This window comes from Phyllobates terribilis, unplaced genomic scaffold (assembly GCF_046119375.1).
Source record: "Phyllobates terribilis strain yellow unplaced genomic scaffold, ASM4611937v1 Scaffold_1__5_contigs__length_1240528914, whole genome shotgun sequence".
Classification (NCBI taxonomy): domain Eukaryota; kingdom Metazoa; phylum Chordata; class Amphibia; order Anura; family Dendrobatidae; genus Phyllobates; species Phyllobates terribilis.
This window is the reverse complement of record NW_027362761.1, coordinates 480282734-480310207: the sequence shown is the minus strand read 5'-3', so window position 1 is coordinate 480310207 and position 27474 is coordinate 480282734. Positions and strand designations below refer to the sequence as shown.

General features: G+C 43.9%; 1 protein-coding gene across 1 annotated transcript in view; it reads left to right on the top strand.

The window, feature by feature from the left end:
* RAD17 (RAD17 checkpoint clamp loader component) overlaps window positions 1-27474 on the top strand; it is a 46589-nt gene that overhangs the window by 5074 nt on the left and 14041 nt on the right. The window contains exons 2-10 of the mRNA XM_073679351.1: window positions 1900-2003; window positions 3526-3771; window positions 6718-6792; window positions 18624-18780; window positions 21382-21518; window positions 22760-22812; window positions 22902-23027; window positions 26530-26599; window positions 27268-27379. Coding sequence (XP_073535452.1) covers window positions 1962-2003; window positions 3526-3771; window positions 6718-6792; window positions 18624-18780; window positions 21382-21518; window positions 22760-22812; window positions 22902-23027; window positions 26530-26599; window positions 27268-27379 — 1018 coding nt within the window. The 5' untranslated portion in view covers window positions 1900-1961. The remainder of the gene's footprint in view (window positions 1-1899; window positions 2004-3525; window positions 3772-6717; window positions 6793-18623; window positions 18781-21381; window positions 21519-22759; window positions 22813-22901; window positions 23028-26529; window positions 26600-27267; window positions 27380-27474) is intronic.

Here is a 27474-nt window from a genome sequence, read left to right as displayed (position 1 = left end):
CACATGCGGATTATCATTGGGAACCATGGAGCACGTATTACCAAGCCTTTAAGCGATTTCACTGCGGAAATTCCACAGCATAAACGCTTGAAAAACGCATAGTGGGCACGCAGCCTTATGGAAGCCCAGGTTGCTTTGATAGCAGCCTTCAGCTCATCTGCATTGTTGGGTCTCGTGTTGCTCATCTTCCTCTTGACAATACCCCATAGATTCTCTATGGGGTTAAGGTCAGGCAAGTTTGCTGGCCAATCAAGCACAGTGATACTGTTGTTTTTAAACCAGGTATTGGTACTTTTGGCAGTGTGGACAGGTGCCAAGTCCTGCTGGAGAATTACATTTCCATCTCCAAAAAGCTTGTCGACAGAGGGAAGCATGAAGAGGTCTAAAATTTCCTGGTAGATGGCTGATCTGACTTTGGTCTTGATAAAACAGTGAACCTACACCAGCAGATGACATGGCTCCCCAAACCATCACTGATTGTGGAAACTTCACACTAGACCTCAAGCAGCTTGGATTGTGGCCTCTCCTCTCTTCCTCCAGACTCTGGGACCTTGATTTCCAAATGAAAACTGGAACTCTGGGACCTTGTGGAGTGTGTCAGTGACTGCCTTCTGGACATCTGTCAAGTCAGCAGTCTTCCCCATGATTGTGGAGCCTACTGACACAGACTAAGGGACCTTTTTAAACACTTAAGAAGTCTTTGCAGGTGTTTTTTGTTAATTATTTTAATTCACTGAGATAATGACTTTTGTGTTTTCATTGGCTGTAAACCATAATTATCAACATTAACAGAAATAAACACTTGAAATAGATCACTCTGTTTGTAATGACTCTATATAATGAGTTTCACTTTTTGTATTGAAGAACTGAAATAAATTAACTTTTTGATGATATTCTAATTTACTGAGATGCACCTGTATGTCTGTCTCCCCTTGTTCAGATTTAGGTTATGTGCGAACGATCAGGAATTGCTTGCAGAAATTTCTGCAGCGTTTCTGCAAGGTTCTGCACCTCTTGGCAGCAAAAACACTGCGGAAATTCTGCACGTTTTCGATGCATTTTCATGCGTTTTTGCCTGCGGATTTGCCATGCGTTTTTTCCAATGCATTGTATAGGAAAAACGCAAAAAGAATGTACATGCTGCTTCTTTTTACGTGCATGAAATTCAGTCGGGAAAAATCCTGATCATGTGCACAGATCTGCCTAAATTTCGTTAGAAATCATGGGATAAGGATTGCAATGCGTTTTTGAGGCCAATTCTGCACGGAATTGCCGCATCCAAAACGCATAAAAAAACGCACTGTGTGCACACCACCTTACAATATAGTACTTCCAAGCCGTACAAATTTCTAAGAATGTTTGTATTTTTTTAAATTTAGGGTGTTCATTGTTACTGTTCTTGTAAGCTTAGTTTTTGCTTTCTTGTAAAATATAAGAGATATTCCAGGCTAAACACATTATCACTTATCACTAGACCACGTGTTTGGACTCCTCCCAATTGCCATAATAAAGAGCATTTGTCCCCTGATTTTCTCCTGGCTGCAAGACTGCAGCAAAATGGGAATGAGTGGAGTAGAGAGTTACTCATATTTCCCGCCGATCCATTCACATCTATGACCGTGAACATATTCAAGGTTATGCAATCCAGTCACAACTGACACTGAACAGAGTCAAGCACAGTATAGTGCTCTATCTTTAGTGTCGTAGACTTGAGTATGCATAATATGCCGCCACAATCATCTGATTTTGCCCATGGACTTAAGTTGCACCGTTCGTACAGTTATTAGGTATACAGTGCATCGGCGATAACTTGTTTATACTGATATATCCCATGAATGTCATAGTTTTTATTTTTGCATAACATATTTATACATGAATTTCTAATTTCCTTTTTTTTAGTGCAAGACCTGGTCCCCACATATCATGCATTGCTGAGCTGATGGGAATTTTACAACTTTATAATGTCAAAGACATCTTACAGAAGAAAAGTCACTTCTGCTAAGGTAATGCGTCTGCTTACTAATGTTATATGAATTTTTAGATTGCATTTAAATTCTGTATCTTACAAGCGCCTTGAACTTCTCTCCGGTTGTGATTGGCTCTGTTCACCTCTCCTTAGGTAGATGGGGTTACCGTCATAAATCTCTGTATGTGCACATCAGGCGGATTTCACCTGAAACATCTATCATAAAATGCTCAAAAGAATGACCATATGCATTTTTTTTTGTGAAAAAACGAACCGCTGTGCGTAAGTTCAGGCTTTTGAATGTCTTTTAACTACTTCAGGTTTTTTAAAACCACCACCTGGTTAAAAGTGAGCAGACCATTCTATGCCCTATACTTGTTAATAGGAAAGCTTGAAACACCCAGGCGTTTTTTGCTCAAAAACGCTAGTGCTTTCTAACTGCCAGCTGCCAAAACTACCAAAAAAAAAGGTTAACTGGGTTGCCCACTACTAGGACAACCCTTTTTTGATCAAAACTTTGACTTCGATAAAATAAATAAGCTTATACTCACCTCTCGTTCTGGCGCCGTTGTAGCGGTGTCCCGGGGCTCTCGTGCAGTTGTTGTCACACGTGACCCTGGCACCTAATCAGCGCTGGTGTCACTGTCTGCCTTCGGACAAATCGAACATCAAGAGGAAGTCCAGGCGGCGGCTGCTGTCACGTCCTCTTCATGTTCAATTTGATAGGAGACGGGGCCAGTGATGCCAGCGCTGATAGGGTGCCGGGGTCACGCATCACAAAAACAGCACAAGAGCCCCGGGACTGCGAGTGCTGACACCACGGGAACGGCGCCAGCATGGGAGGTGAGTATAATCTCTTTTATTTTATCAGGGCCAAGCGTGGGGTATCACAAGAGGTTGTCAAAGTAGTGGACAACTTCTTTAAGGAAACGTCCGAAAAATGTCAGAAAAGGCTATTCAAAAAAAAAAAAATATGGCAGAGTTGCCTGCTGCTTCTGCTTGAAAAACTTTGCAGGTTTGCAAAAGTTTAAAAGACGTTGTGTGCACGTAGCCTAAGTCTATTCACCTCTAACGCCACTTCTCTGGTAACCCAAGCAGCCCCAGAATTAGTATGATTGGACAGATTTGCTACCTAACATTTTGGGTTCTATACGGTGCAATACTGATCTGTTTCCTGCTGATATTCGCAGTTGGCTTTGGAGAGACTCGTGTATTTGTTACGTCGGATGTTAGATGCTTATCATCTCACCAGAGGAGTGTTGTCATCAATGTGAAGTGGAGGAAATATCTGATATTTTCAGATTTGCACAGAAATACCATACACTTTTTAAAATCCACTCACAATCTGATAAAACTGTACAACGAATGAAACAGTTGAGTGCGTCTCTGGTGATCGAAGGTGCTGAATGCAATTTACATGATTGAATCCTCCTGAAATATTCCAGGTATATTTTTCTTAGCGCTTCCGTCCTTTAGTAGAATTATCTCTATAAATGACAGCACTACAATATAATGATGTAATATTACATGCGTCCATTTCTGATGTGACTTGTTTCCAGATCACTGACTGGGTAGAACCGTCCTTTGAAGATTTCTTTGGCAGCTCAGATAAAGTCACCTCACAAGTTTTTGTGACCTCTAAGCGAGGTGTTAGCAAGAATGATGAGTCCACGTTAGAGAACAAATCTCACAACAAAAAAAGAGCAAATCCGTTCTCTGCCAGTCATGGTAAAGATGGAGTCGCAGCGACGTCAGGCCAGTCTCAGAATGACCCGTGGATTGATAAGTACCGGCCCAGTGTTCAGGTAGGTCACTCGGAAAAGATGAAGACCGTTTTGTAATGTTTTTCTTAGAGCTCATCCCAAGCAGTGACTTTTTTTTTATTTGGAAAGATCTCACTTTTTAATTCCAGTTTTAACCCATAATATTTCTGTGCTTGATAATGAATAGGAAATCATGTGTATTATAGGGTTCTGACCGAATCCTGAAAATTGACTACAGGTTTGTCCTCATAAAAACAAGCTATTTTAAATAACATCTGATGCGGTTTTAAGGACTCTCTCATTAATGTGTTATTCCCATCTCAGTCTTTCATGGCCGAGGTGGGGCTTATGGATATAACATAGCAATGTGAACTGTTGGCATAACTCATGGGCTGCTGTACAAGCGTAGCTTACATTATGGTGTGTCCATAACCCTGCTGTTGGTGGCCAACACCTAGGACCAATTGTTCCCATACCAGCCATGAAAGACGGAGATGGGAATAACCCTTTAACTGCTTATGATCACTTGTTTTCTCAATGTCTGGCCTAACATTTTCCTTGCAGTGGCCACTATTTAATATTAAGTGGCAGCTTTTTTGAATAATGGCTGGCCATATAATGCATGGATGGGCTGTTATTATAAGGGCTCGGTAGTCTAACAGGAGGGTCCAAATGGAGCCCACTACTCCAATGTGTATACCTTTAAAGGGAATCCGTCAGCAGGTTTTTAATATGTAATCTAAGAGCAGTCTGATGTGTCACTTGCTGGTCTGCTTGCTTTCTTTTTGATACAGTACCTGTTTTTTCTGCTGCAGATCTAGCCGTGCTCCGAATGCTGAGCTCTTTATAACTCTGCCCACACCACTGATTGTATAGTAACAGAAAGCTGCCAGTGTACACAGAGATCTGCCAATCAGTGGTGGGGCTGCAGAAAACAGAGCAGTTGACTAGGAGGCAGAAGACACCTAGTCCTATAGTGATAATCTCCTGCTGATTAAAGCACTGATTTTATTGAATCAGCAAAACAGCCTAAAGCCCCCGTCTCACATAGCGAGATCGCTGCTGAGTCACGGTTTTGGTGACGCAACAGCGACCTCACCAGCGATGTCGCTATGTGTGACACTTTGCAGCGATCAGGCCCCTGCTGTGAGGTCGCTGATCGCTGCAAAATGTCCTGGACAATTTTTTGGTCTTTGCCCTCCCGCTGGTCAGCACACATCGCTGTGTGTGACCAGCAGGACCAGCGATCAGGCTGGTAACCATGATAAACAGTGCGTTACTAGGGGCACACGCGCACCTAGTAACCCGCTGTTTATCATGGTTACCACTCTGCTACGGTGAGCGGTAACCTCCCGCTCACCGTAGCAGAGTGGTAACCATGATAAACAACGGGTTACTAGGTGCGCGTGTGCCCCTAGTAACGCGCTGTTTATCATGGTTACCAGCCTGCTCCTGCTTCAGCAGGCTGGTAACCAGGAGCAGGACATTGTGGAAAGATTCTTTCCACGATGTCGCTGCTCCCCTGATCGCTGGTGAGCCTGCCTGTTTGACAGCTCACCAGCGATCACATAGCGACGCAGCAACGATCCCTGACAGGTCGTATCGTTGTCAGGATCGCTGTAGCGTCGCTATGTGTGACGGGGCCTTTATAAGTTGCAGATTACTGTGATCAGGGCCTCAGTCCCTACATCATGCTGCTCTCAGATGACATAGCAAAAAACGACTGACAGAGTCCCTTTAACCTCCATTGTTGAGCCCGCACCTTTTCAGGCACACGACAGCTGATTTAATCAGCTGTCATGTGCCCTTAACAGCCACGGGTAGAATTGCGATACACTCGTGGCTGTTAACATGTTAAATGCCGCTGTCAATCTCTGACAGCGGCATTTAACATAATTGTGCCGGAAGCGTGTCATAAGACCCGCCCATCGGCGAGCCTGTCACCTGATCGCAGGCCGCCGATGGGTTGGCATGACAACCCCGGGGTCTGCAGGAGACCCCTGCGGTTGTCATTGCCAAACTGCTAAGAGCGCTACCCTGTAGCCCTGAAGCCTTGCTATGTGTAACACAAGCGATCGGATGATCGCAGCTTCTAGTCTCCCATGGAGACTATTGAATTCAATGAAAAGTAAAAAAAAAAAAAAAAGTTTTTAAAAATATTAAAATAAAACAAATAAAGTTCAAATCACCCCCCTTTCGCCCCATTCATAATAAAACAATTTAAAAAAATCCAAAATACGCATTTTGTATATCCGTGTTCAGAATCGCCCGATCTATCAATATATAAAAAGAATTCGATCGGTAAACGGCGTAACGAGAAAAAAATTAAAACCCCAGAATTACATTTTTTTTTTGTCACCGCAATATTGCAATAACAGGCGATGAAAACATCATATCTATCCCAAAAAGGTATCAATAAAAACGTCCGCTCGGCCTGCAAAAAATAAGCCCTTAGCTGGCCCCAAATCCTGAAAATGGCGCCATTTTTTTTAATAAACTTTGGAATTTTTTTTCATCACTTGAATAAAAAAGAACCTATACATGTTTGATATCTGCAAACTCGTAATGACCTGGAGAATCATTACTGCAGGTCACTTTTAGCATATAGTGAACATGGTAAAAAAAAATTGGAATTGGAAAAGTGGAATAGCACTTTTTTTGCAAATTCACCACACTTGGATTTTTTTTTCCTGTTTTCCAGTACACTATATGGTAAAATCAATGCTGTTGTTCAAAAGTACAACTCATCCCTCAAAAAACAAGCCCTCACATGGCCGTACTGACGGAAAAATAAAAAAGTTATGGCTCTGTGAAGAAGGGGAGCAAAAAAACAACCTGGTAAACCCAAGGTGGTGAAGGGGTTAATAAGGCATACGAAAAGGCGAAAATCCCTTTCATGCTCAAGAATGTTCCCAATAAGTACTGCTATTCTTAAATTATATGGGCAACATCTGTGTTTTTCACGAAAGCACTCTGCACTTTTTGCAGACAGAGCTTGCTGTACATAAGAAGAAAGTGGAGGAAGTTGAAACTTGGCTAAGAGCGAACGCTGACAAAAAACAAGTTAGTCTGCTTATTTTACATTGTTTTGTGATGAAAAATCTTTCTTTATGCTTATCCTCATTCCTTAAACCATACATTTTGTCCAAACTGTATTAACGTGAACTGGTTTTCCATAGTTGACATTCATTACTTGTTTAAAAGGGGGGAAATAAATGACTGATGGCAGATCATTAGAGATGAGCGTTGTTCTACTCGAACTGTTCGCCAATCTCAAATTCGAGCTGTTTTGGGCGGTGTTCGAGCCGGTCGGCGAACACGAACAATTTGAGAAAAATTCGGCTGTTCGAGGTTATGTTCGATAACTGTTCGTGCACCAAAATCATAACTGGATTTTTTCTCAGTAATGATGAAAATTAATGTTAATACGCAGTTTGAGTGTACAGCGGGGCGGGGGGAGGGGCAGGGGATGGATCTCTGCAGGAACAATGAAGATCTCCATTTTTTTTTCTCTTTCCCGCATTTGCAGTGGGGAGGTGCAGTCTGTCAGCCTATCAGCAGCGCACACACGGAGCAAAGTGCTTTTTTTCACACAAGCAAGGGCATGTGTGATTGGCAGTGTATGTCACATGTCCTTGCCCTATAAGACCAAGCCATTTTCCCCGTCGCCACCATTTTCTCACTGCTGCAGCTGCGTGTTAGACGGCACCGCTGTTGCTGTGTGCGCTATACCTTGTTAATTTCAAGCCAATTTTCGCACAAATATACAGATAGCTTGGGAGTAGGGAATAGTTGTGATTGCAGTCCTTTTAAGGACTAGGTTACAGCATTTCCTACGACTTTTATCAAGCAGGTCTGTGCTCTTAAGTAGATAGATTGTGGGAGTAAAGACTAATTGTAATTGGAGTCCTTTTCAGGACTAGGTTACATGAGTTCCTATCAGTTCTTGCCAGGCAGGTCTGTGCCAGTGCTGTGCAAGTTTTTTTCACAGCATTTGGCTGAATCTAGCAAAGCTAATCCTTTTTGGCCTATTGCAGAGTGTGTTAGTCAGTGGAGTAGCCTATCTGTGTTGCAAGATATACCACCTGTGTATAGAATACCAATTTTTTTACTGCACCTAGTGAAGTAAAATCTTTTGGGCATAGCATCATTCTATTAGTCCATCTATACTGACCTCCATCAGGTTGCAAATTGAATATAATTTTTTTCTGCATCTAGCTCTGAAAAAATATTTGGGCTTCTAGCAGTGTGTGGGACTTGGTCTATTAGTCCATCTATACTGACCTCCATCAGGTTGCAAATTAAAAATAATTTTTTTCTTCATTTATCTCTGAAAAAATATTTGGGCTTCTAGCAGCGTGTGGGACTTGTTCTATTAGTCCATCTATACTGACCTCCATCAGGTTGCAAATTAAAAATAATTTTTTTCTGCATCTAGCTCTGAAAAAATATTTGGGCTTCTAGCAGTGTGTGGGACTTGGTCTATTAGTCCATCTATACTGACCTCCATCAGGTTGCAAATTGAATAAAAAAATTTTCTGCATCTAGCTCTGAAAAAATATTTGGGCTTCTAGCAGTGTGTGGGACTTGGTCTATTAGTCCATCTATACTGACCTCCATCAGGTTGCAAATTGAATAAAAAAATTTTCTGCATCTAGCTCTGAAAAAATATTTGGGCTTCTAGCGGTGTGTGGGACTTGGTCTATTAGTCCATCTATACTGACCTCCATCAGGTTGCAAATTAAAAATATTTTTTTCTGCATCTAACCCAGCCAATAGTTTTGGCCTAATACCACAGTTTGGCCACTCAGCTCTGCTCGGTTACCATCCATTGTTTTTTTGTGCAAACAACTCCAGAGTTGTGAATTAGTTAACCACCAAAATGAGTGGAAAAAGGCCTGCTGCTGGTGGAAAGGGGAATAGGCGTGTTGGGAAGGGGAAAAAAGGTTGTGTCCGTGGGGTAGGTGCAGAAGAAAGACCATCTTCCAGCCAAACTAAAATGTCTACTTCTTTTAGCGGACAATGTGATAAGATCCCTTTCTTACGGCCACGCCAATCGCTACAAATTCCAGATGAGGCACAAAAACAGCAGGTGCTTCAACGGATATCAAGTGCTCCTTTAAGTGGGCTCTCCTCCACATCAACTTCAACATCACAAATACTCCAGTCCTCAAAGGTGTCACCCAAATCGCACTTGCTTCCTCACAGCTCCCAAATCTCCAGCTGCCCGTCTGAGTATGAGGTAGAACAGATGGTTGAGTCTGCAGAGCTGTTTACTCATACTATAGCCTGGGAATCAGAGGTCGACTCCAGCGCTTCTGTGAATCCAGACGAGGAAATGATCTGCACTGATGCCCAGAATCTTTAGGAGTCGGATCCAGGACCAGACGCAGAAGGTTCTGACCATAATGTAGACCCTCATTCCCAAACTGTAACTCCTGTTGGTGGAGACAATCAGGAAGACGATGATGAGACTCAAATACCTGATTGGAGCGACAACTTTAGTTTTTTGTCAGGGCAGGAACAGGTTGGCTCTGAGGACGACGGGTGTGATAACGCACAGGGTGATGATGATGAGGTCGGAGATCCCACTTACTGTCAACCCACAGTCAGCCAAGAGATGAGGTCAGCAGAGGAGGTGGAGGAAGATGCTAGTGACGACGAGGTCAGGTTGCGCCTTCCTGGACAGAGACGTAGTACTGGAAGCACGTCAACAACTGCATCCTCAAACACAACTCTGCCTCTCACCACAAGTCGTGGTGGCTCTTCAGGTCGCATGGGTGCTAAGCCTTGCATAGCCTGGGCATTTTTTCAGATCGATAAAGATGACCCAACTCGTGTTATCTGTAACATTTGTCAGCAAAAGCTAAGTAGAGGCCAAAAAATACATAGTTTGAGTACTTCATGCATGAACCGGCACATGGACATGAAGCATAAGTTGCAGTGGGAAGCTCAGTGTGCTACAATGCGGCCTAGCCGGCCGGGCCAACCACCGTCTGCCATATCTTGTGCATCCGCGGCCTCTTCATCCTCTGTGACTGGGGGGACAGCAGTCACACCTGTTTTGGGGCGCAGACCTGCCACCTCTTTACCCGCAACAGCCAGCGTGATTGGCAGGTCATCATTTTCTTTGGAGGTGGTAACACCAGCTGGTCTTGAGCGCTGTCCGACATCGATAGCACCACCTTTGGATCAAGGCAACCTAACATGTACGCCTGCATCTTCCTCACAGACCGGCAGTTTGCCGGGGACACCCTTATCAACCCCGTCTAAGCACAATAGCCAGCCCTCGGTCCCTCAGATGTGGACAAGTAAAAGACCATTTCCTCCTAGCCATGAGAAAGCTAAGAGGTTGAATTTCACCATCTGCAAGCTCTTGGCTACAGAAATGCTGCCTTTCCGCCTGGTGGACACAGAGGATTTTCGAGACCTTATGTCCGTCGCAGTGCCCCAGTACCAGATGCCCAGTCGGCACTACTTCTCAAAGAAAGGTGTGCCTGCGCTCCACCAGCATGTCGCACACAACATCACCGCTTCTTTGAGAAACTCTGTGTGTGACAGGGTGCATTTCACCACAGACACTTGGACGAGTAGGCATGGACAGGGGCGTTACATGTCGCTGACTGGGCACTGGGTAACTATGGTGACAGCAGGACAAGGGGCTGCTGTCCAAGTCTTGCCGTCCCCACGAGTTGTGCGTCAATCCTCTTTATGTCAAAGTTCCTCCACTGCTTCTGCCTCCTCAACCTCCTCTCGGTCTTCCACCTGCACCCAAAGCCTGTCTGGTCATGCCACAAGCTTTCTAACTGCGCAGAAGGGATCCTGCACACCTCCTTACTATGCTGGCAGTAGGGCTCAACGTCATCAGGCGGTTTTTACATTGAAATGTCTGGGAAATGTGAGTCACACAGCTGAGGAGTTGTGGTCAGCTCTGGAGAACCAATTTCATGAATGGTTGTCTCCACTGGACCTGAAACCAGGGAAGGCCGTGTGCGACAATGCTGCAAACCTGGGTGCGGCCCTTCGCCGGGGCAATGTCACACACGTGCCTTGTATGGCTCACGTGTTGAACCTGGTTGTCCAGCAATTTTTAGCCCACTATCCCAGACTAGATGGCCTTCTGCAGAGGGCACGGTCGCTGTGTGCTCACTTCCGCCGTTCGCATCCCGCAGCTCAGCGACTTACATCTCTACAGAAGTCGTTGGGCCTGCCACTTCACCGGCTAAAATGCGATGTGCCTACCCGGTGGAATTCAACTCTGCACATGTTGCAGCGACTGTGGCAGCACCGACAAGCCCTGGTGCAATACGTTCTGACGTATAGCCTGGGCCAACGAGATTCAGAGGTGGGGCAAATCACGCTGGAGGACTGGTCTCAGATCAGGGACCTATGCACCCTTCTGCACAGTTTTGAAATGGCGACGAAGATGTTTAGTGCTGACGATGCCATTATCCGCATGACTATTCCGGTGATTTACATGCTGGAGCACATGTTAAACAGAATTCGGAGTCAGGTGGTGGCACAAGATGAGGTGGAGGAAGTAGAGGAGGAGGAGTTGTATGCGGAAGGGCTAACATCTGCAAGGTCCAGACGGTCGGCAGCACCAAGGCGGCAGGCATGTGAGGGTGGGGGAGATGATTTTACCAGGGCGCATGGTAGCAGCCAAACTAGTGAGGAAGGTGCAGGAGCCCAGGAAGAAGTGGAGGACGAACTGATGGAAGACTCATCAGATGAGGGAGACCTTGATCACATTTCTGTTGTGCGAGGTTGGGGGGAGAGGACAGAGGAAGGAAGCATGATTGTTACCTCGCCACCAACACAACAGGGACTTGGTGCTCCTGGATGCGCAACACACATGAGTGCCTTCTTGCTGCACTACCTGCAACATGACCCTCGAATTGTGAGAATTAGAAATAATCCTGACTACTGGGTTGCCACACTGTTAGATCCCCGGTAAAAAAGTAAATTTGCAGAAATTATTCCTGCCATAGAAAGGGATGCACGCATGCAGGAGTATCAGCAGAGACTGTTGCAGAATCTTACATGTGCTTTTCCACAAAATACCAGTGGTGCACGTAGTGAATCTCACAGTTCCAACTTGCCAACCGTGGGACCGTCAAGTGTTCAGCACTCAAACCGTAACAGAACCACAGTATCTGCTGGTAACATCAATTTTGCGGAATCATTTCACCACTTTTTTAGCCCATCCTTTGCAAGGCCACAGGAGACAAGAAGTCTGACACATAGTCAACGCCTAGAGACGATGGTACAGGAGTATCTCCAAGTAAACATTGAAGCCATGACTGTGTCACTGGACCCTTGCTCTTTTTGTGCTTCCAATCTGGATAAATGGCCGGAGCTAGCCACTTACGCCTTGGAGATCTTGTCATGCCCCGCAGCCAGCGTTCTGTCTGAACGTGTGTTCAGCGCTGCTGGTGGTGTGCTGACAGATAAGCGCACGCGGCTCTCCACTGATAATGTAGACAGACTCACGTTCATAAAGATGAACAAATCATGGATCCGAAACGACTTTTCTACCCCTGTGTCATCCTGGGGAGAGTAAAAGCTTGATAATTGGTTAAAATCACCCTACCAACCGTTTTAAGCTTTCAAATTACTAATCATGTTTATCTGTATCTTGACTGGAAAATAATTTGGGCTTTGTAACATTGTGCAGCACTGATCCTATTAGGCCATCTATAATAAGCTTCACCAGATTTAAAATTAAAAATAATTTTTAGCTGCATCTAGCCCGGAAAATAATTTTGGGGCTCCGAGATGCGCAAGACACATAAGTGCCTTCTTGCTGCACTACCTGCAGCATGACCCTCATATTGTCAGAATTCGAAGTAATCATGACTACTGGGCTGCCACACTCTTAGATCCCCCAAACTTTTCGATCAACCTTTTCATTTTAATAAAGACCAAAAAAATGGTCATTTTTGAAATTATAAGCATTAGCAGGTTGTTAGAAACTGAAATCAAACAGTTTTCAACTCAAAACTTTATTCTAGGTGATGTTACATTTTCACATAGGACCCCTTGTTCGAAAGGAGCTTCTGAACTCTCTCGTCCATTGAATTTGTCAGGTTTTGGATGGTTTCTGCTTCAATTGTTTTGCATGAGGACAGAATACCCTCCCAGAGCTGTTGCTTAGATGTGAACTGCCTCCCGCCATCATAGACACTCCTTTTAATGATGCTCCAAAGGTTCTGAATGGGGTAGAGGTCAGGGGAGCATGGGGGTCACACCATAAGTTTGTCCCCTTTTATGCCCATATCAGCCAGAGATGCAGATGTTTTATGTGCAGCATGAGATGGTGCATTATCATGCAGAAAAATGATCTTGCTGTGAAATACACGGTTCTTCTTCTTGAACCATGGCAGGAAGTGCTGTTTGAGAAAATCCACATACATTATGGAGTTCATCTTTAGCGCCTTCAGGGATCCTAAAGGGGCCGACAATCTCTCTCCCCATGATTCCAGCCCAAAACATTACTCCACCTCCTCCTTGTTGGCGCTGTAGCCGTGTTTGCGTGGGGTGTCCATCAACCAGCCATCCTCCACTCCATTCATCTGGACCATCGAGCGCTGCACGGCACTCATCCGTGAACAAAACAGTTTTGAAATCAGTCTTCATGTAATGTTTGGCCCACTGGAGCCGTTTCTGCTTGTGTGAAGTGGATAGAGGAGGTCGACAGGATGGCGTATGCACAGCTGCAAACCTCTGAAGGACCCTGCATCTTGTTGTTCGGGGGACGTTGGAGGCACAAGCAGCTTCAAAAACTTGTCTGCTGCTATGACAAGGCTTTTTTGCCGCTGCTCTTTCAACCTGACGTAATTGCCTGTAGGAAAGAGTCCTCAATTTGCCCTTATCAGCACGCACACGTGTGTACTGTGAATCAGCTACATACTTCTTGATTGCCAAGACACTTCATCCTGATCATCGCACAATGTTGATTGTAGTCATGCCTTGACCTAAACACTCCACAATTTGTTGCTTCTCAGCAGCCGACACATCCTTTTTCTTTCCCATTTTGGCAGAAAATGTAGGCTGCTTAATAATGTGAGAGAGCCTTCTTAAGTAGTCTTGCCTTTCATTGGACACACCTGCCAAACTAATTAGCACAGGTGTCTGCAATTGCTTACAGTGATATAAAGAGCCCTGACACACACCACCATCAATGAGTTTAACTGACAAACAAACAAATTCTTCCCTTATCACTCCTAAACACTTTTTGCATAATAATTTGGAACGCGGTGTACATGTGCTTTTCCACAAAACACCAGTGGTTCACGTAGTGAATCTTACAGTTCTAACTTGCCAACCGTGGTCTGTATGGAATTGTTCAATAAAGGGCCCAAAATTAAGATAACATAGATGGGAGAGGTCTCTATGAATAGGAATTCCTAAGTATTTGATACCCTGTGAGGGCCAGGCAAAGGGAAAGTTGGACTGGATGGAATCCTATATGGATTTAGGGAGGGAGACATCGAGGGCCTCAGACTTCGCTGCATTGATTTTAAAATTTTACCATGTAACAAAGTGATCTATTTCCTCCATAACAGCAGGGATGGATATATGTGATTGAGTGATATATACTAGGACATCATCAGCAAATAGAGAGCACTTGTACTCGGTGCCTCCCACCTCAATCCACCTAATATTGGGGTTATGGCGAATTGATGAGAGCAGGTGCTCCGTCACTAGGATGTATAAGAGAGGGGACAGAGGACATCCCTGCCTTGTCCCATTGGTGATTGTGAAAGGTGATGAAAATGTTCTGACGCACCCCCTGGGCCTTGGGACACCTGGAGCCGGACCCTTTTTGGTGGATGCTGGTGGTTGTAGTCTTCGTGGCGGCGATCCGGTTCCGTGGCTCAGGGCGGTCAAACCAGTGGCGGAACTATTTATGTGGTTTTGATGTTTAAATGTCCGACTACGCCACCCGTGGATTGCGGTCAGAGTGAACCGCCGCTACAGGGCAGACCGCTAAGGCTGGTGTTGTGGGTGCAGCAGAGCGTAGCATAACTCCCCACGGGAGGAGTATAGCCTCAGGGCAGTGTATGCGGAGGATGGGGGTGATGGTGCAGGGCAGCAGCAGTAACGACACGGAGTCAGTGATGCAGTTCAGGGCCTTTACTCACAGTTCTTATTATCCAGACCACGTCTGCAGGTAACGGCTGCCCACGTCGTACTGTGCTCACCAGGTGAGGGGCTCAGACAACTCCCAGATAACTTTGGAGTGCTTCACAGGACCCCCTTTGTGTGTCCTTTGTCTGGCCTTTCTTACCAACACTTCTGTCCGGCTGCCTCGGGCCTCCTCTTGGTAAACTTGGCGCCAGTTTCCCTGACCCTATGTGGTGCCTTCCTAGCGGGTGGAGCAAGGGGCTGCGCCACATAAAATGTCAGAGCCTCCGGTTTCTAGCTGAGGGTCGTTTCCTGCCTCCACTAGTTCGGGGACCAGTCTCCCCCTTTGGCCTGACCCCTCCACGCAGGTGGATTCGGGCGTGCGGTGGCGACTCGCCCGTCCGCACCCCTGGGATCCCTTCATTCCTCGTTCCTGGAGCCTTCTCCGCTCCTCTTCCTTCCTTCTCCCTCTTGCAGGCCTGGGCCTCTGTTACTAGGCCCGCCTCCGGAGCAGAGCTCATGCAGAGCCCCTGCTCCCTGCCACTTCTGCTCAGACTTCTCTGCACTGAACTAAGATGGTGCCCACCTTTTATACTCCCTTCTCAATGCACCCAGGAACTGCTTCCTCCCTGCTCCTGCACTGCAGGGTTCCCCTTCCTCAGTGTTCCCTCCCCCCACTCCAGCCAGGGACAGGGACTGTCGTGCCCATCTCAGGGGCATATTGGTCGCCCTGCCCCACGGCAATGTGGTGTAATGCATGCAGGTGTCGGGTCCTGATCCACACTCCATCCTTATCTGAGAGTGAGATATCACACCTCTGGGTGAGGTGCAATACGTCTGTAGCAACCGAGCCCTCGGTGCTACAGTTCCATTTATCTTCAGCCTAGGTGACGTATTGTGATACAGGGCCGTGATTTTGGCTATAAAAGGGTCCCCTAGACCCCTACCCCAAGCTTTTTAAGATAATCATATATGGCGTGCCAGGAGACTCTATGGAATGCTTTCTCAGCATCCAACGAGAGTATCTACTTACAAATTTTTAACTGCATCTAGCCCAGGAAATACTTTGTGCCTAGTAGCAGTGTCTGCTAGTCAGCGGATTATCCCGGCTGTTAAGCAAGCTACACCACCTGTAGTTTGGACACTTAATTTTTTCAAAGGAAATGCTTCGGGACCACGGGATACTCAGTGAAGAGCATCAGGAGGCACCCCAAGGCATAGGGGCTGGGACTGGCACTAGGATGCCTTGCGGTGGACAGCCGAGCTCGATCCTTATAAAAGCTTTTTAACTGCAGCAGCTTTAGTGGACGCTACTGGAGCTGGAATTACGCGGCTGCTGGCATGAGACTTGCCCTCCAATAGATCCTTGTAAATGGATTTAAAGTGTATTCATTCAAATTAGAGGGACAATTTAAATTAAAAAGCTTAGAGCTGCCTCCACCACAGGGGGGCTCTCTCGACCCACCAGCGGACAGGCACCAGTATTGGGAGAGGGGGGCTGGCCGTCAGGGTTCACCGCGGCTCTGGCACAAACCCGGCGACACGGAGGTGGCACGGGCAGGAGCGGACTGGCCGTCTCGGCTTCTCACTTTTTGGATTTTAGAAGGGCATGACATGCCTATATCTGTGTCTCCCCCTCCTTTTACTCCTCCACCTCTTTTCTTTTCGCATGACTATATGTACTTGTCACTTTTCCATGTGTTAGTTGTGTCTTCTGAGCAGTTTGTCAGCTTTTGGACACCTTTTGAAGGTGTTTTCTATGTGTTTCTATGTGTTTTTGTTTGCCTGCCATTGGTTTTAACGGTGTTCGAAGGTGTTCGACGAACAGTTCGACGAACAGTTCGGCGAACACACGGGTGTTCGACGAACCGAACCGAACTCGAACACTACGGGGGTGGCTCAACACTACAGATCATTAGAATGGGGGTCTACTTTGAGGAGGGCTGTGGATGGAGCAGGAGTTAAGCATTTGTCATGCCCCTCCATTTGAATTCCTCCTCACAGCACAACTGCTCAGGACCCCCATTCTAGGGATCATTGGAGCCCCCAGAGGTCAGATACAGTGGGTACGGAAAGTATTCAGACCCCTTTAAATTTTTCACACTTTGTTTCATTGCAGCCATTTGGTAAATTCTTAAAAGTTAATTTTTATTTCACATTAAAGTGCACTCTGCACCCCACCTTGACTGAAAAAACCCAGAAATGTAGAAATGTTTGCAAATTTATTAAAAAAGAAAAACTGAAATATCACATGGTCATAAGTATTCAGACCCTTTGCTCAGTATTGAGTAGCAGCACCCTTTTGAGCTAGTACAGCCATGAGTCTTCTTGGGAATGATGCAACAAGTTTTTCACATCTGGATTTGGGGATCCTCTGCCATTGTTCCTTGCAGATCCTTTCCAGTTCTGTCAGGTTGGATGGTGAACGTTGGTGGACAGCCATTTTCAGGTCTCTCCAGAGATGCTCAATTGGGTTTAGGTCAGGGCTCTGGCTTGGCCAGTCAAGAATGGTCACAGAGTTGTTCTGAAGCCACTCCTTTGTTATTTTAGCTGTGTGCTTAGGGTCATTGCCTTGTTGGAAGGTGAACCTTCGGCCAAGTCCTGAGGTCCAGAGCACTCTGGAAGAGGTTTTCATCCAGGATATCTCTGTACTTGGCCACATTCATGTTTCCTTCAATTGCAATCAGTCGTCCTGTCCCTGCAGCTGAAAAACACCCCCATAGCATGATGCTGCCACCACCATGTTTCACTGTTGGGATTGTATTAGGCAGGTGATGAGCAGTGCCTGGTTTTCTCCACACATACCGCTTAGAATTATTACCAGAAAGTTCTATCTTCGTCTCATCAGACCAGATAATCTTATTTCTCATAGTCTGGGAGTTCTTCATGTGTTTTTGAGCAAACTCTCTGCAGTCTTTCATATGTCTTGCACTGAGGAGAGGCTTCTGTTGGGCCACTCTGCCATAAAGGCCCGACTGGTGGAGGGCTGCAGTGATACTGTAGTTGACTTTGTGGAACTTTCTCCCATCTCCCTAGAGATGGGAGAAACTGTCTCTGGAGCTCTGCCACAGTGATCTTGGGGTTCTTCTTTACCTCTCTCACCAAGGCTCTTCTCCCACGATTGGTCAGTTTGGCTGGATGGCCAGGTCTAGGAAGACTTCTGGTGGTCCCAAACTTCTTCCATTTAAGGATTATGGAGGCCACTGTGCTCTTAAGAACCTTGTGTAATACAGAAATTCTTTTGTAACCTTGACCAGATCTGTGCCTTACCACAATTCTGTCTCTGAGCTCCTTGGGCAGTTCCTTTTGAGCTCATGATTCTCATTTGGTCTGACATGCACTGTGAGCTGTGAGGTCTTATATAGACAGGTGTGTGCCTTTCCAAATCAAGTCCTATTAGTTTAATTAAACACAGCTGGACTCCAATGAAGGAGTAGAACCATCTCAAGGAGGATCACAAGGAAATGGACAGCATGTGACTTAAATATGAGTGTCTGAGCAAAGGGTCTGAATACTTATGACCATGTGATATTTCAGTTTTTCTTTTTTTAATAAATTTGCAAAAATTTCTACATGTCTGTTTTTTTTCATTCAAGATGGGTTTCACAGTCTACTTTAATGAGAAAAAAAATGAACTTTTTAGAATTTACCAAATGGCTGCAATGAAACAAAGAGTGAAAAATTTAAAGGCGTCTGAATACTTTCCGTACCCAGTGTATTCATCACCTTTTCTTTATCGCTAACATGTCTGCATGTTTTCACAGGGTGGGTCTATTTTGTTGCTGACTGGCCCTCCTGGTTGCGGAAAGACTGCAACCATCCTAGTGCTTGCCAAAGAGATGAGCATCCAAGTCCAGGAGTGGATCAACCCTTTAATGCAAGAATTTAAACAGGATGAGCCACCAGTCATTTTTGACCGAGGTAATTAAAGATATATTTAAAAGAAGAAAAAAAACTATACGAAATTAATTTTTTTGTAATATTGCCATCACAGCTCCACATAGAGGGAAAAATGGGTCTGATAGTGTGAAAACTGTCGAAATCAGTGTTGTGCCAGGTTTAGTTATACACCGCATTGGTTACATGGCCAGGCTGCTTATAGCTAGTTGAGTTTTTTTTTTTTAAGTTTATTTTTTCATATCAGGGTTTGGATTAAAAACATTATGCAGTTTTCTTACTGGCCACTAGGTCTCACATTAGGGTGCTTTGACATTGAATTTTGTCACACGCTCGGGGGCCCCGTCGGGGCTTACGTTCGAACCCCACTGCAAAATGGGATTCAGGCTTGTGCCCCAATGGAGCCGTAGATTATAATGTTGCATAATTTTCGGGCAAATACGCCTAATGGAGGCGGACACCCAGACCTAGTGTGCGCTGTCTGAGTGTCCGCCGGGGCGTACACCGAAATCATGGGGCCCCATAGCCAAAGTTATAATTGTCCCCCCCAAAAAAACGTAATGTTCTGTGGGGTCACAGAAGAACATATCTTACAACTTTTCAGCCCTTACAAAGTGATCTTCCTCCTATTGAAACCCCTAGATTGCCCTTTCATTGCCCCATAGTATGATTCCAACTATAGTGCCCCCCTGAAACACAGTATGATGCCTCCACAGTGAATTCTTCCACATTGCCCTCCACACACACTGTATGATGACCCTACTGTAACCCTCCCCTGGCAAAGTATGGTGACCCCAACACAGTATGATGCCCCAACTGTGATCGCCAGACAGCCCTCCATACAGTATAGTGGCCTCCACGCTCATCCACTCAGTATGATGGCCCAAACATAACCATCCACACTATATAATGGCGCCCACTAGCCCTCCAAACAGCATAGTGACCCCCACACAGCCCTCTATACAGTATTATGGTCCCTGCAAAAACATTCTCACTGTATAATTGCTTATATACAGTATAATGTCACCCACATAGCCCTCCAAACAGTAAAATGGCCTTTTTGATGACCCTTTAAGGTTCAATAAAATGGCAGCCTCAGCTGGACGCAAGTTTGCTGAATTCACGTGGAACGAATTACAAAAAATCTGTATTTGAAGAAAATGGATTTTTGTAAAAGTAAAATAGAATTCAATTCCATTCAAATAAATTTGCCATTCTGTAGCGCTGCAGCTAATCCACCACGGTACTCAACACAGTAGCTTCCATATGTATATGGCTCAGTTCATCAAGTGATGAGCACTGAGAGCTGCTGAGCTCCAGTAGTAGTGAACAGGGCAGTGACCAGGAATACACGGGGGGCCCCAACACTGGCAAACCCTTGAGACTCCGCCGAGGCTCCACCCCAGCTCCGCCTTCACCCCTCAAACTTTCCACAGTCCCGCCGCCCACTGGAAAAACTCTACCTCTGTACCCCGTCCTCCCCAGTCACACATTAACAGTTCCCATCGAACCATATCACGTACATAGCCAGCAGCTTTTGTTTTGGCCAAAAGATTTTGTTTTAAGCCTGCCACCATTACAAGGAGACTCTTTTGGCCGGGCCCTACTCTACTCTAACCTAGTAAACATTTCTTAAAATATCCAATACTTTTTTTTAGGAATATTTTTATTTATTTTTCTTGAAGGGAATGTGTCACATACATTTTTTTAAACTAATTGAAGCCAGATTGTGATTTTTTTTTTTATAATCTGTATTTCTGATTGCAGATTATTGTATTCTGTTTCCTGTACATTTATGGAAGCTGCTCTCTTGCCTGTTTAGAGTTATGGACTTTAGACATTTGTATATACACAATTGAAATCAGAAGTTTACATACACGATATAAAAAGACACATCTCCATGTTTTTCTCAATATCTGACACGAAATCAGAATAAACCTTTCCCGTTTTAGGTCAATTAGGATTACCATAATTTTTAATATTTGCCAAATCCCAGAATAATGAGAGAGAGAGAATGTTTTAAGGCATTTTTATTACTTATTGCAAAGTCAAAAGTTTACATACACTAAGATTACTATGCCTTTAAACAATTCTGGACTGCCCATATGATGATGTCATGTGTTTGGAAGCTTCTGATAGTTTTTTTGACAACATCTGAGTTAATAAGATACGCACCTGTGGATATATTTAATGTGCACCTGAAAAGTTCATTTTTTCCCGGGTGCCGAAGTGCTCAGTGCGGAACCCTGGAGAAAATTAACTTTTTTTCTCCAGGGAGCAGCCGCCGGCTTTCAGTCATGTAGGCGTGACTACAGTCATCACTTACTATACTGAGGGCAGTGGCTGTAACCATGCTCCATCACTTAGATTGACAGCCAGTTCAGCAGTGCATCAGTGTTAACAGTACATTTCAGTTATCATTTTCTATTTTTAGGGGTTCTAATTATGGGGTTGATATAAAAAATTATTATACTATGATGTTCAGATGCTGTTCATCAATAAGGATTTTGTGTCCAACTTACTAAAGATCCTTTACCTCCATAGGTTCCTTTTGCATAGTCCTTAATCAAATTTCCTGTATGGCTTGTAACATAAATGTTTGTCTGTTTCCATTTTCTCCTCTAGATATGGGATTTCAGATGTTCACCAGTCAGTCACAGTCCGCTCTTTTTCAGGATTTTCTTTTAAGGGCTAACAAATATAACAAACTTCAGATGATGGGAGAGTTGCCCTGTACTGACAGAAAACTCATCATCGTTGATGTAAGTCCTAAAATAAAGTTGAAATAAACTGCTCATCACCAAAGTTTGCCTACGTATAGAAGGGAAATAAATTTGTCTACAAATTGTTAATTGCGAGTGACGTAATCAAACTTTGCATACAGGTTAGAAATAAAAGTAAAATAACACCATACTGGAGAAACTTAAAGGGTATGGACTCAATTTCGGTAAATTTTATTATTGTCCATTTGATTCATAATTGCAAGATTAAGAAACTTTTTAAATAGTTTTTATTAAAGTTTACGACCATTTTGCTGCTACAGAATTGACTCCTTCACATATCTGATGGTGGCGTATTTTCTGCTCCTGGGTTAAGTCTACTTTGTTTGCTCTCCTTATCCCTTCTCTGTGCTAAGGATAGCATTTGGGAGGACAAGGAGGCTGTATATTGCAAGAAATTCACATGTCCGTGAGCAGGGAATATTTCTGTGAATACACAAGATGAGTATCTATGTAGAGAAAGGGGAGTTTCATGCACTTTGACATTAGTGTCAAGCAGAACTGGAGAGGTGAGATCCCTCAAGGCCTGTGCAAAAGGAAATCTGTACAGGAATGAAGCTGTGCCATTACACAAGATCTAACAAAGGCAAACCTCACATCCAGCATGCATTCCTGGCAGCCACATGTGAAAAGTCTTAATCCAGGAGCAATTTGTAAATTGCATTTTAGGTGGTGAGTAGTGATGAGCGAACATACTCGTTTAACCCTTTCACCGAGCACGCTCGAGTGCTTCCCGAGCATCTTCGGCGTGCTCGTATATTATGTTTCAGTCCTTTCTTCTGCATGATTTATGGCTGACACAGCCTTTACACATGTGAGGATTCCCTAACAAACAGGCAATCCCGGAATGTGTTTAGGATGTCTTACAGCTGTAAATCATGCAGAAGCAGGGACTGAAACATCTACAAGCACACCGAAGATACTCGGGAAGCACCCGAGCGTGCTCGGTAAAGGGGTTAAACGAGCACACTCGCTCATCACTAGTGGGGAGTGAAGATTTTGAAATTGTACATTGAAACTTATTTCATCTATTTTATTTTCATTTTTTTTTTTTTTTTTTTTACTCCAAAGTAAACCAGCAATGGAAGTACAAATCCTCATGCTCTGTTAATGGTGTCCATTAGTGAATATATGTCCTCTAGTGGTAATACTCACCAAATGTATATTCATTATATACAATTAGGCAAATATCAATGCATTTTATTTTTTTCACTTTGTTTCAGGATATGCCCAACCAATTTTATAGGGACCCTGCAAGTCTACATGATATTCTCAGGTAAGTTAGAATATAAACTGTGTGCTCTTTTGCTGTATGTTCATGTACCTTGCTGAGTTATACTCATTTTTTTTCTCATTCCACTACAGGAAATTTGTAAAGACTGGTCGCTGCCCCCTAGTGTTCATAATATCAGACAGTCTGAGTGGTGACAGCCATCAAAGAAGACTGTTCCCAAAAGAAATCCAGGATGACTTGTGTGTTTGCAATATAAGGTGAAGGCCTTCTTTATTCTGACCTGTCAATTTATCACAATCCAAAATATTGCCATATTTTAAGGGGGTGTATCCGCTACTGGACAACCCCTTCTTAAATGCTAAAGTGGCCCCAGAAACCCAAAAAATCACATATTTCCTGGACCAGTGCCATTCCAGAGATGTTGGCACTATATCTCAGAGCTCATGTGACACTACAGTGGCATGTATAACAGTGGCACGGTAACAGTAATTTATACCAGGGGTGCCGAAACGTTTACATGCCACTGTATGCGCTGTGACCGCTGCAGCCAATCAGCGGCAGTCAGATACAACTGGTCAGTCTGATATCTTTTACTGCTGCTCTTATGTCAGAAGCGAGGACTAGGGAGTACTATATGCAGAGAAGTAAAAAAAAAATTGTTAAGGGACAGTAAAAAAGTCATTGTAAGTGATACGTTCTCTAAATTGTCTAGTTAGCAGTGGGGGCACAAGGATCTGTGTTATGACCAATTCTTTTTATTAATGACATTGTGGATGGGATGGAGAATAAAATGTTAAATTTGCTAATGACACAATATGTAGAATGATAAAAACTGAGCTAGATTATAGAATATTACAGAACGATCTAGATAAGATGCCTGCGTGGGCAAACACATGACAGATGAGGTTTAATGTTGATAAATGTAGAATAATGCACCTAGACTGGGGTAATCCTGTTGCTGCATATACATTCAGTGGAAATATACTCTGGATTACAGAACAAAAGGATGTTGGGTATTCAGGTTTCTGGTAAGCTAAGCAGCACTCAATGTCAGGCAGCAGCTGAAAAAGCAAACTAGATTTTAGGGTGCGTAAAAAGAGAAAATCCTGTGATACAAATGTATGATCACCCCTTTTATAAATCACTTGTGAGGTCATATCTAGAATATGGGATACAGTTTTAGGCTCCACATTTTAAAATAGATATTGGGCAGTTAGTCAGTTCCAAAGCGGACAACTAGATTGGAAAACGATTGGTTGGAAAAGTTGGGCTTATTCAGCTTAGAAAAAAAGATTCCTCAGCGGTGACCCCATTTATATGTATAAATATATGTGTGGTTAATACAAAGGACAGGCACATGATTTATTCCTTCCAAGGACCTTACAAAAGACCAGGGAACATTCACTACATGTAGAGGAAAGGTGATTCCGCCAGCTAAATAGGAAAGGATTCTTTACAGTTGGAGCAGTCAGACTGTGGAATGCCCGATCACAACATGGTGGACGATATATCAGCTTTTGTAAAAGGGCTGGATGCTTTTCTAAAACTAGTGGCATTATTAATAGTGTAGCAATAATTTTTAATTGATCAAGATTGAACTGGATAGACCTACAGGTGCTTTTCACAAAATTAGAATATCATCAAAAAGTTAATTTATTTCAGTTCTTCAATACAAAAAGTGAAACTCGTATATAAAGTCTTTACAAACAGAGTGATCTATTTCAAGTGTTTATTTCTGTTAATGTTGATGATTATGGCTTACAGCCAATGAAAACACAAAAGTCATTATCTCAGTTAATTAGAATAATTAACAAAAAAACACCTGCAAAGGCTTTTGAAGCGTTTACAAAGGTCCTTAGTCTGTTTCAGTAGGCTCCACAATCATGGGGAAGAATGCAGACTTGACAGATGTCCAGAAGGTGGTCATTGACCCACTCCACAAGGAGGGTAAGCCACAAAAGGTCATTGCTAAAGAAGCTGGCTGTTCAGAGTGCTGTATCCAAGCATATTAATGGAAAGTTGAGTGGAAGGAAAAAGTGTGGTAGAAAAAGGTGCACAAGCAACCGGGATAACCGCAGCCTTGAAAGGATTGTTAACATTTGGGTGAGATTCACAATGAGTGAATTACTGCTGGAGACATTGCTTCAAGAGCCACCACACACAGACGTATCCAGGACATGGGCTACAAGTGTCACATTCCTTGTGTCAAGCCACTCATGACCAATAGACAAAGCCAGAAGCGTCATAGCTGGGCCAAGGAGAAAAAGTCTTGGACTGTTGCTCAGTGGTCCAAGGTGTTGTTTTCAGATGAAAGTAAATTTTGCATTTCATTTGGAAATCGAGGTCCCAGAGTCTGGAGGAAGAGTGGAGAGGCCACAATCCAAGCTGCTTGAGGTCTAGTGTGAAGTTTCCACAATCAGTAATGGTTTGGGGAGCCATGTCATCTGCGGGTGTAGGTCCACTGTGTTTTATCAAGACCAAAGTCAGATCAGCCATCTACCAGGAAATTTTAGACCTCTTCATGCTGCCCTCTGTCGACAAGATTTTTGGAGATGGAAATTTCATTCTCCAGAAGGACTTTGCACCTGTCCACACTGCCAAAAGTACCAATTCCTGGTTTATAAACAACAGTATCACTGTGCTTGATTGGCCAGCAAACTCGCCTGACCTTAACCCCATAGAGAATCTATAGGGTATTCTCAAGAGGAAGATGAGACACCAGACCCAACAATGCAGATGAGCTGAAGGCTGCTATCAAAGCAACCTGGGCTTCCATAACACCTCCGCAGCGCCACAGGCTGATCACCCCCATGCCACACCGCATTGATGCAGTAATTAATGCAGAAGGACCCCAGACCAAGTATTGAGAGCATTTACTGAACAGACATTTCAGTAGGACAACACTTCGGATTTTAAAATCATTTTTCAAGCTGTTGTTATAAAGTATTCTAATTTACTGAGATAATGACTTTTGTGTTTTCATTGGCTGTAAGCCATAATCATCAGCATTAACAGAAATAAACACTTGAAATAGATCACTCTGTTTGTAATGACTATATAATGAGTTTCACTTTTTGTATTGAAGAACTGAAATAAATTAACTATTTGATTATACTGTATTCTAATTTTGTGAGAAGCTCATGTATGTCTTTTTTTCCACTTGGGCTCTTTCACATTGCATTCTTCCTCATGCGCCGTAATCTCAGTGGGGCTTACTTCTGAATCCCACCACAAAACTGGATGCGCCGACGGGGCCTTTGACTACAAAGGTGCTGTCGGAGTCAGAAAGTGAGCTCTGTTTTGCATAATTTTTGGGTGTATACACCTACTGGAGGTGACACTCAGTGTACACAGTGTACGTCTGAGTGTTCGCCTCCAGTAGGCGTATATATGCCCGAAAATGATGCACGACACAGCACACATTGACCCTGTCTACACCTTTATAGCCAATAGCCCCGTCGGCGTATACGCAAGAATTCCATTTTGCGCATGGGGGTGGAGGTGGGGTGGGGGGTTTAAGCACCGACAGGCCCACCACGGAGAGTGGGGAATAATGCAATTTGAAAGGGGCCTTATCCAGACTAGATTTTTTTGTGACAGATTTTCAGTTCCACTATATATTATGTATACCAGCCCTCTGCTATGAGTAAGCCACCCAAATAATCGGATAATTTTCTGTCACCAAGAGGTTTCACTGAAAACCAATCATACAATTTATTATAAAATACATGTGTACTAAGTACTCCTGTTCTCTTGCAGCTTCAATCCTGTTGCCCCCACCAGCATGATGAAAGTGCTGAGCCGGATTGCAGCTACTGAAGCTACTACGGTCAGTATGTGCATGGTTTAGACACCTTCTCATAAACCATTTATATTTCACACCTTTATTGAATTTTTAAAAGGTACGTATAAACGAGCAATATATCAGCAATAGTTAAAAATCATAACAGATAGCATGGATAGATTGATATCTCGTGTAACTCTTGCAGCAGTAGAAACAGGAAATTAATCCTTTCGCTATACAACAATAATCCTACAAATGTCCTGTGAAATGCTATGCTTAATTGAACATTCATTGAAATCCTGAAAGCACGCACACAACAACCACGGTTTGCTGCTTCCGCTTTATATATCAATTAGTTGTAAAGGAGCCTGATTGGCTCTTAAAAGGCGTGAAGTATGGGCCAGACCCGCCCACTGGACTACTCAAGCCGATTTGCATATGTTGCTAGACAAAAAGACTTTTCCCAGCTACAGGGATGAAATTAAGCTCTTTAGAGTGCTAACAAAGCGGTGGCAGCAGTTTAGAAGAGGGAAACAAAACAGATTTTTTTTCTCTACATTGAACATATTACATTGTTATCCTTGAAATTTCTCTTAGTAAATGTGTGATCTTAAATAAAATGGTCTTTATGGAGCTTCATAATATCATGGATCTCGAAGTATATGCGCTACAAAGCTGCATTGTGATGTGCACCGTGCTGTCCTCTGTTTCAGAGCGGAGGAAAATTCATTATTCCTGATAAGGAAGCTCTGGAGCTCTTGTGCTCTGGATGTTCGGGGGATATTAGAAGCGCTATTAATAGTCTTCAGTTCTCAGCACTTAAAGGTAAGACTGAACTTGTGACTTAAAGAGGACCTTTCACCAGTTTGAGCATGTTAAACTGGAAACATCTTGGAATAGTGGCTGCAGAGCTGAATAAA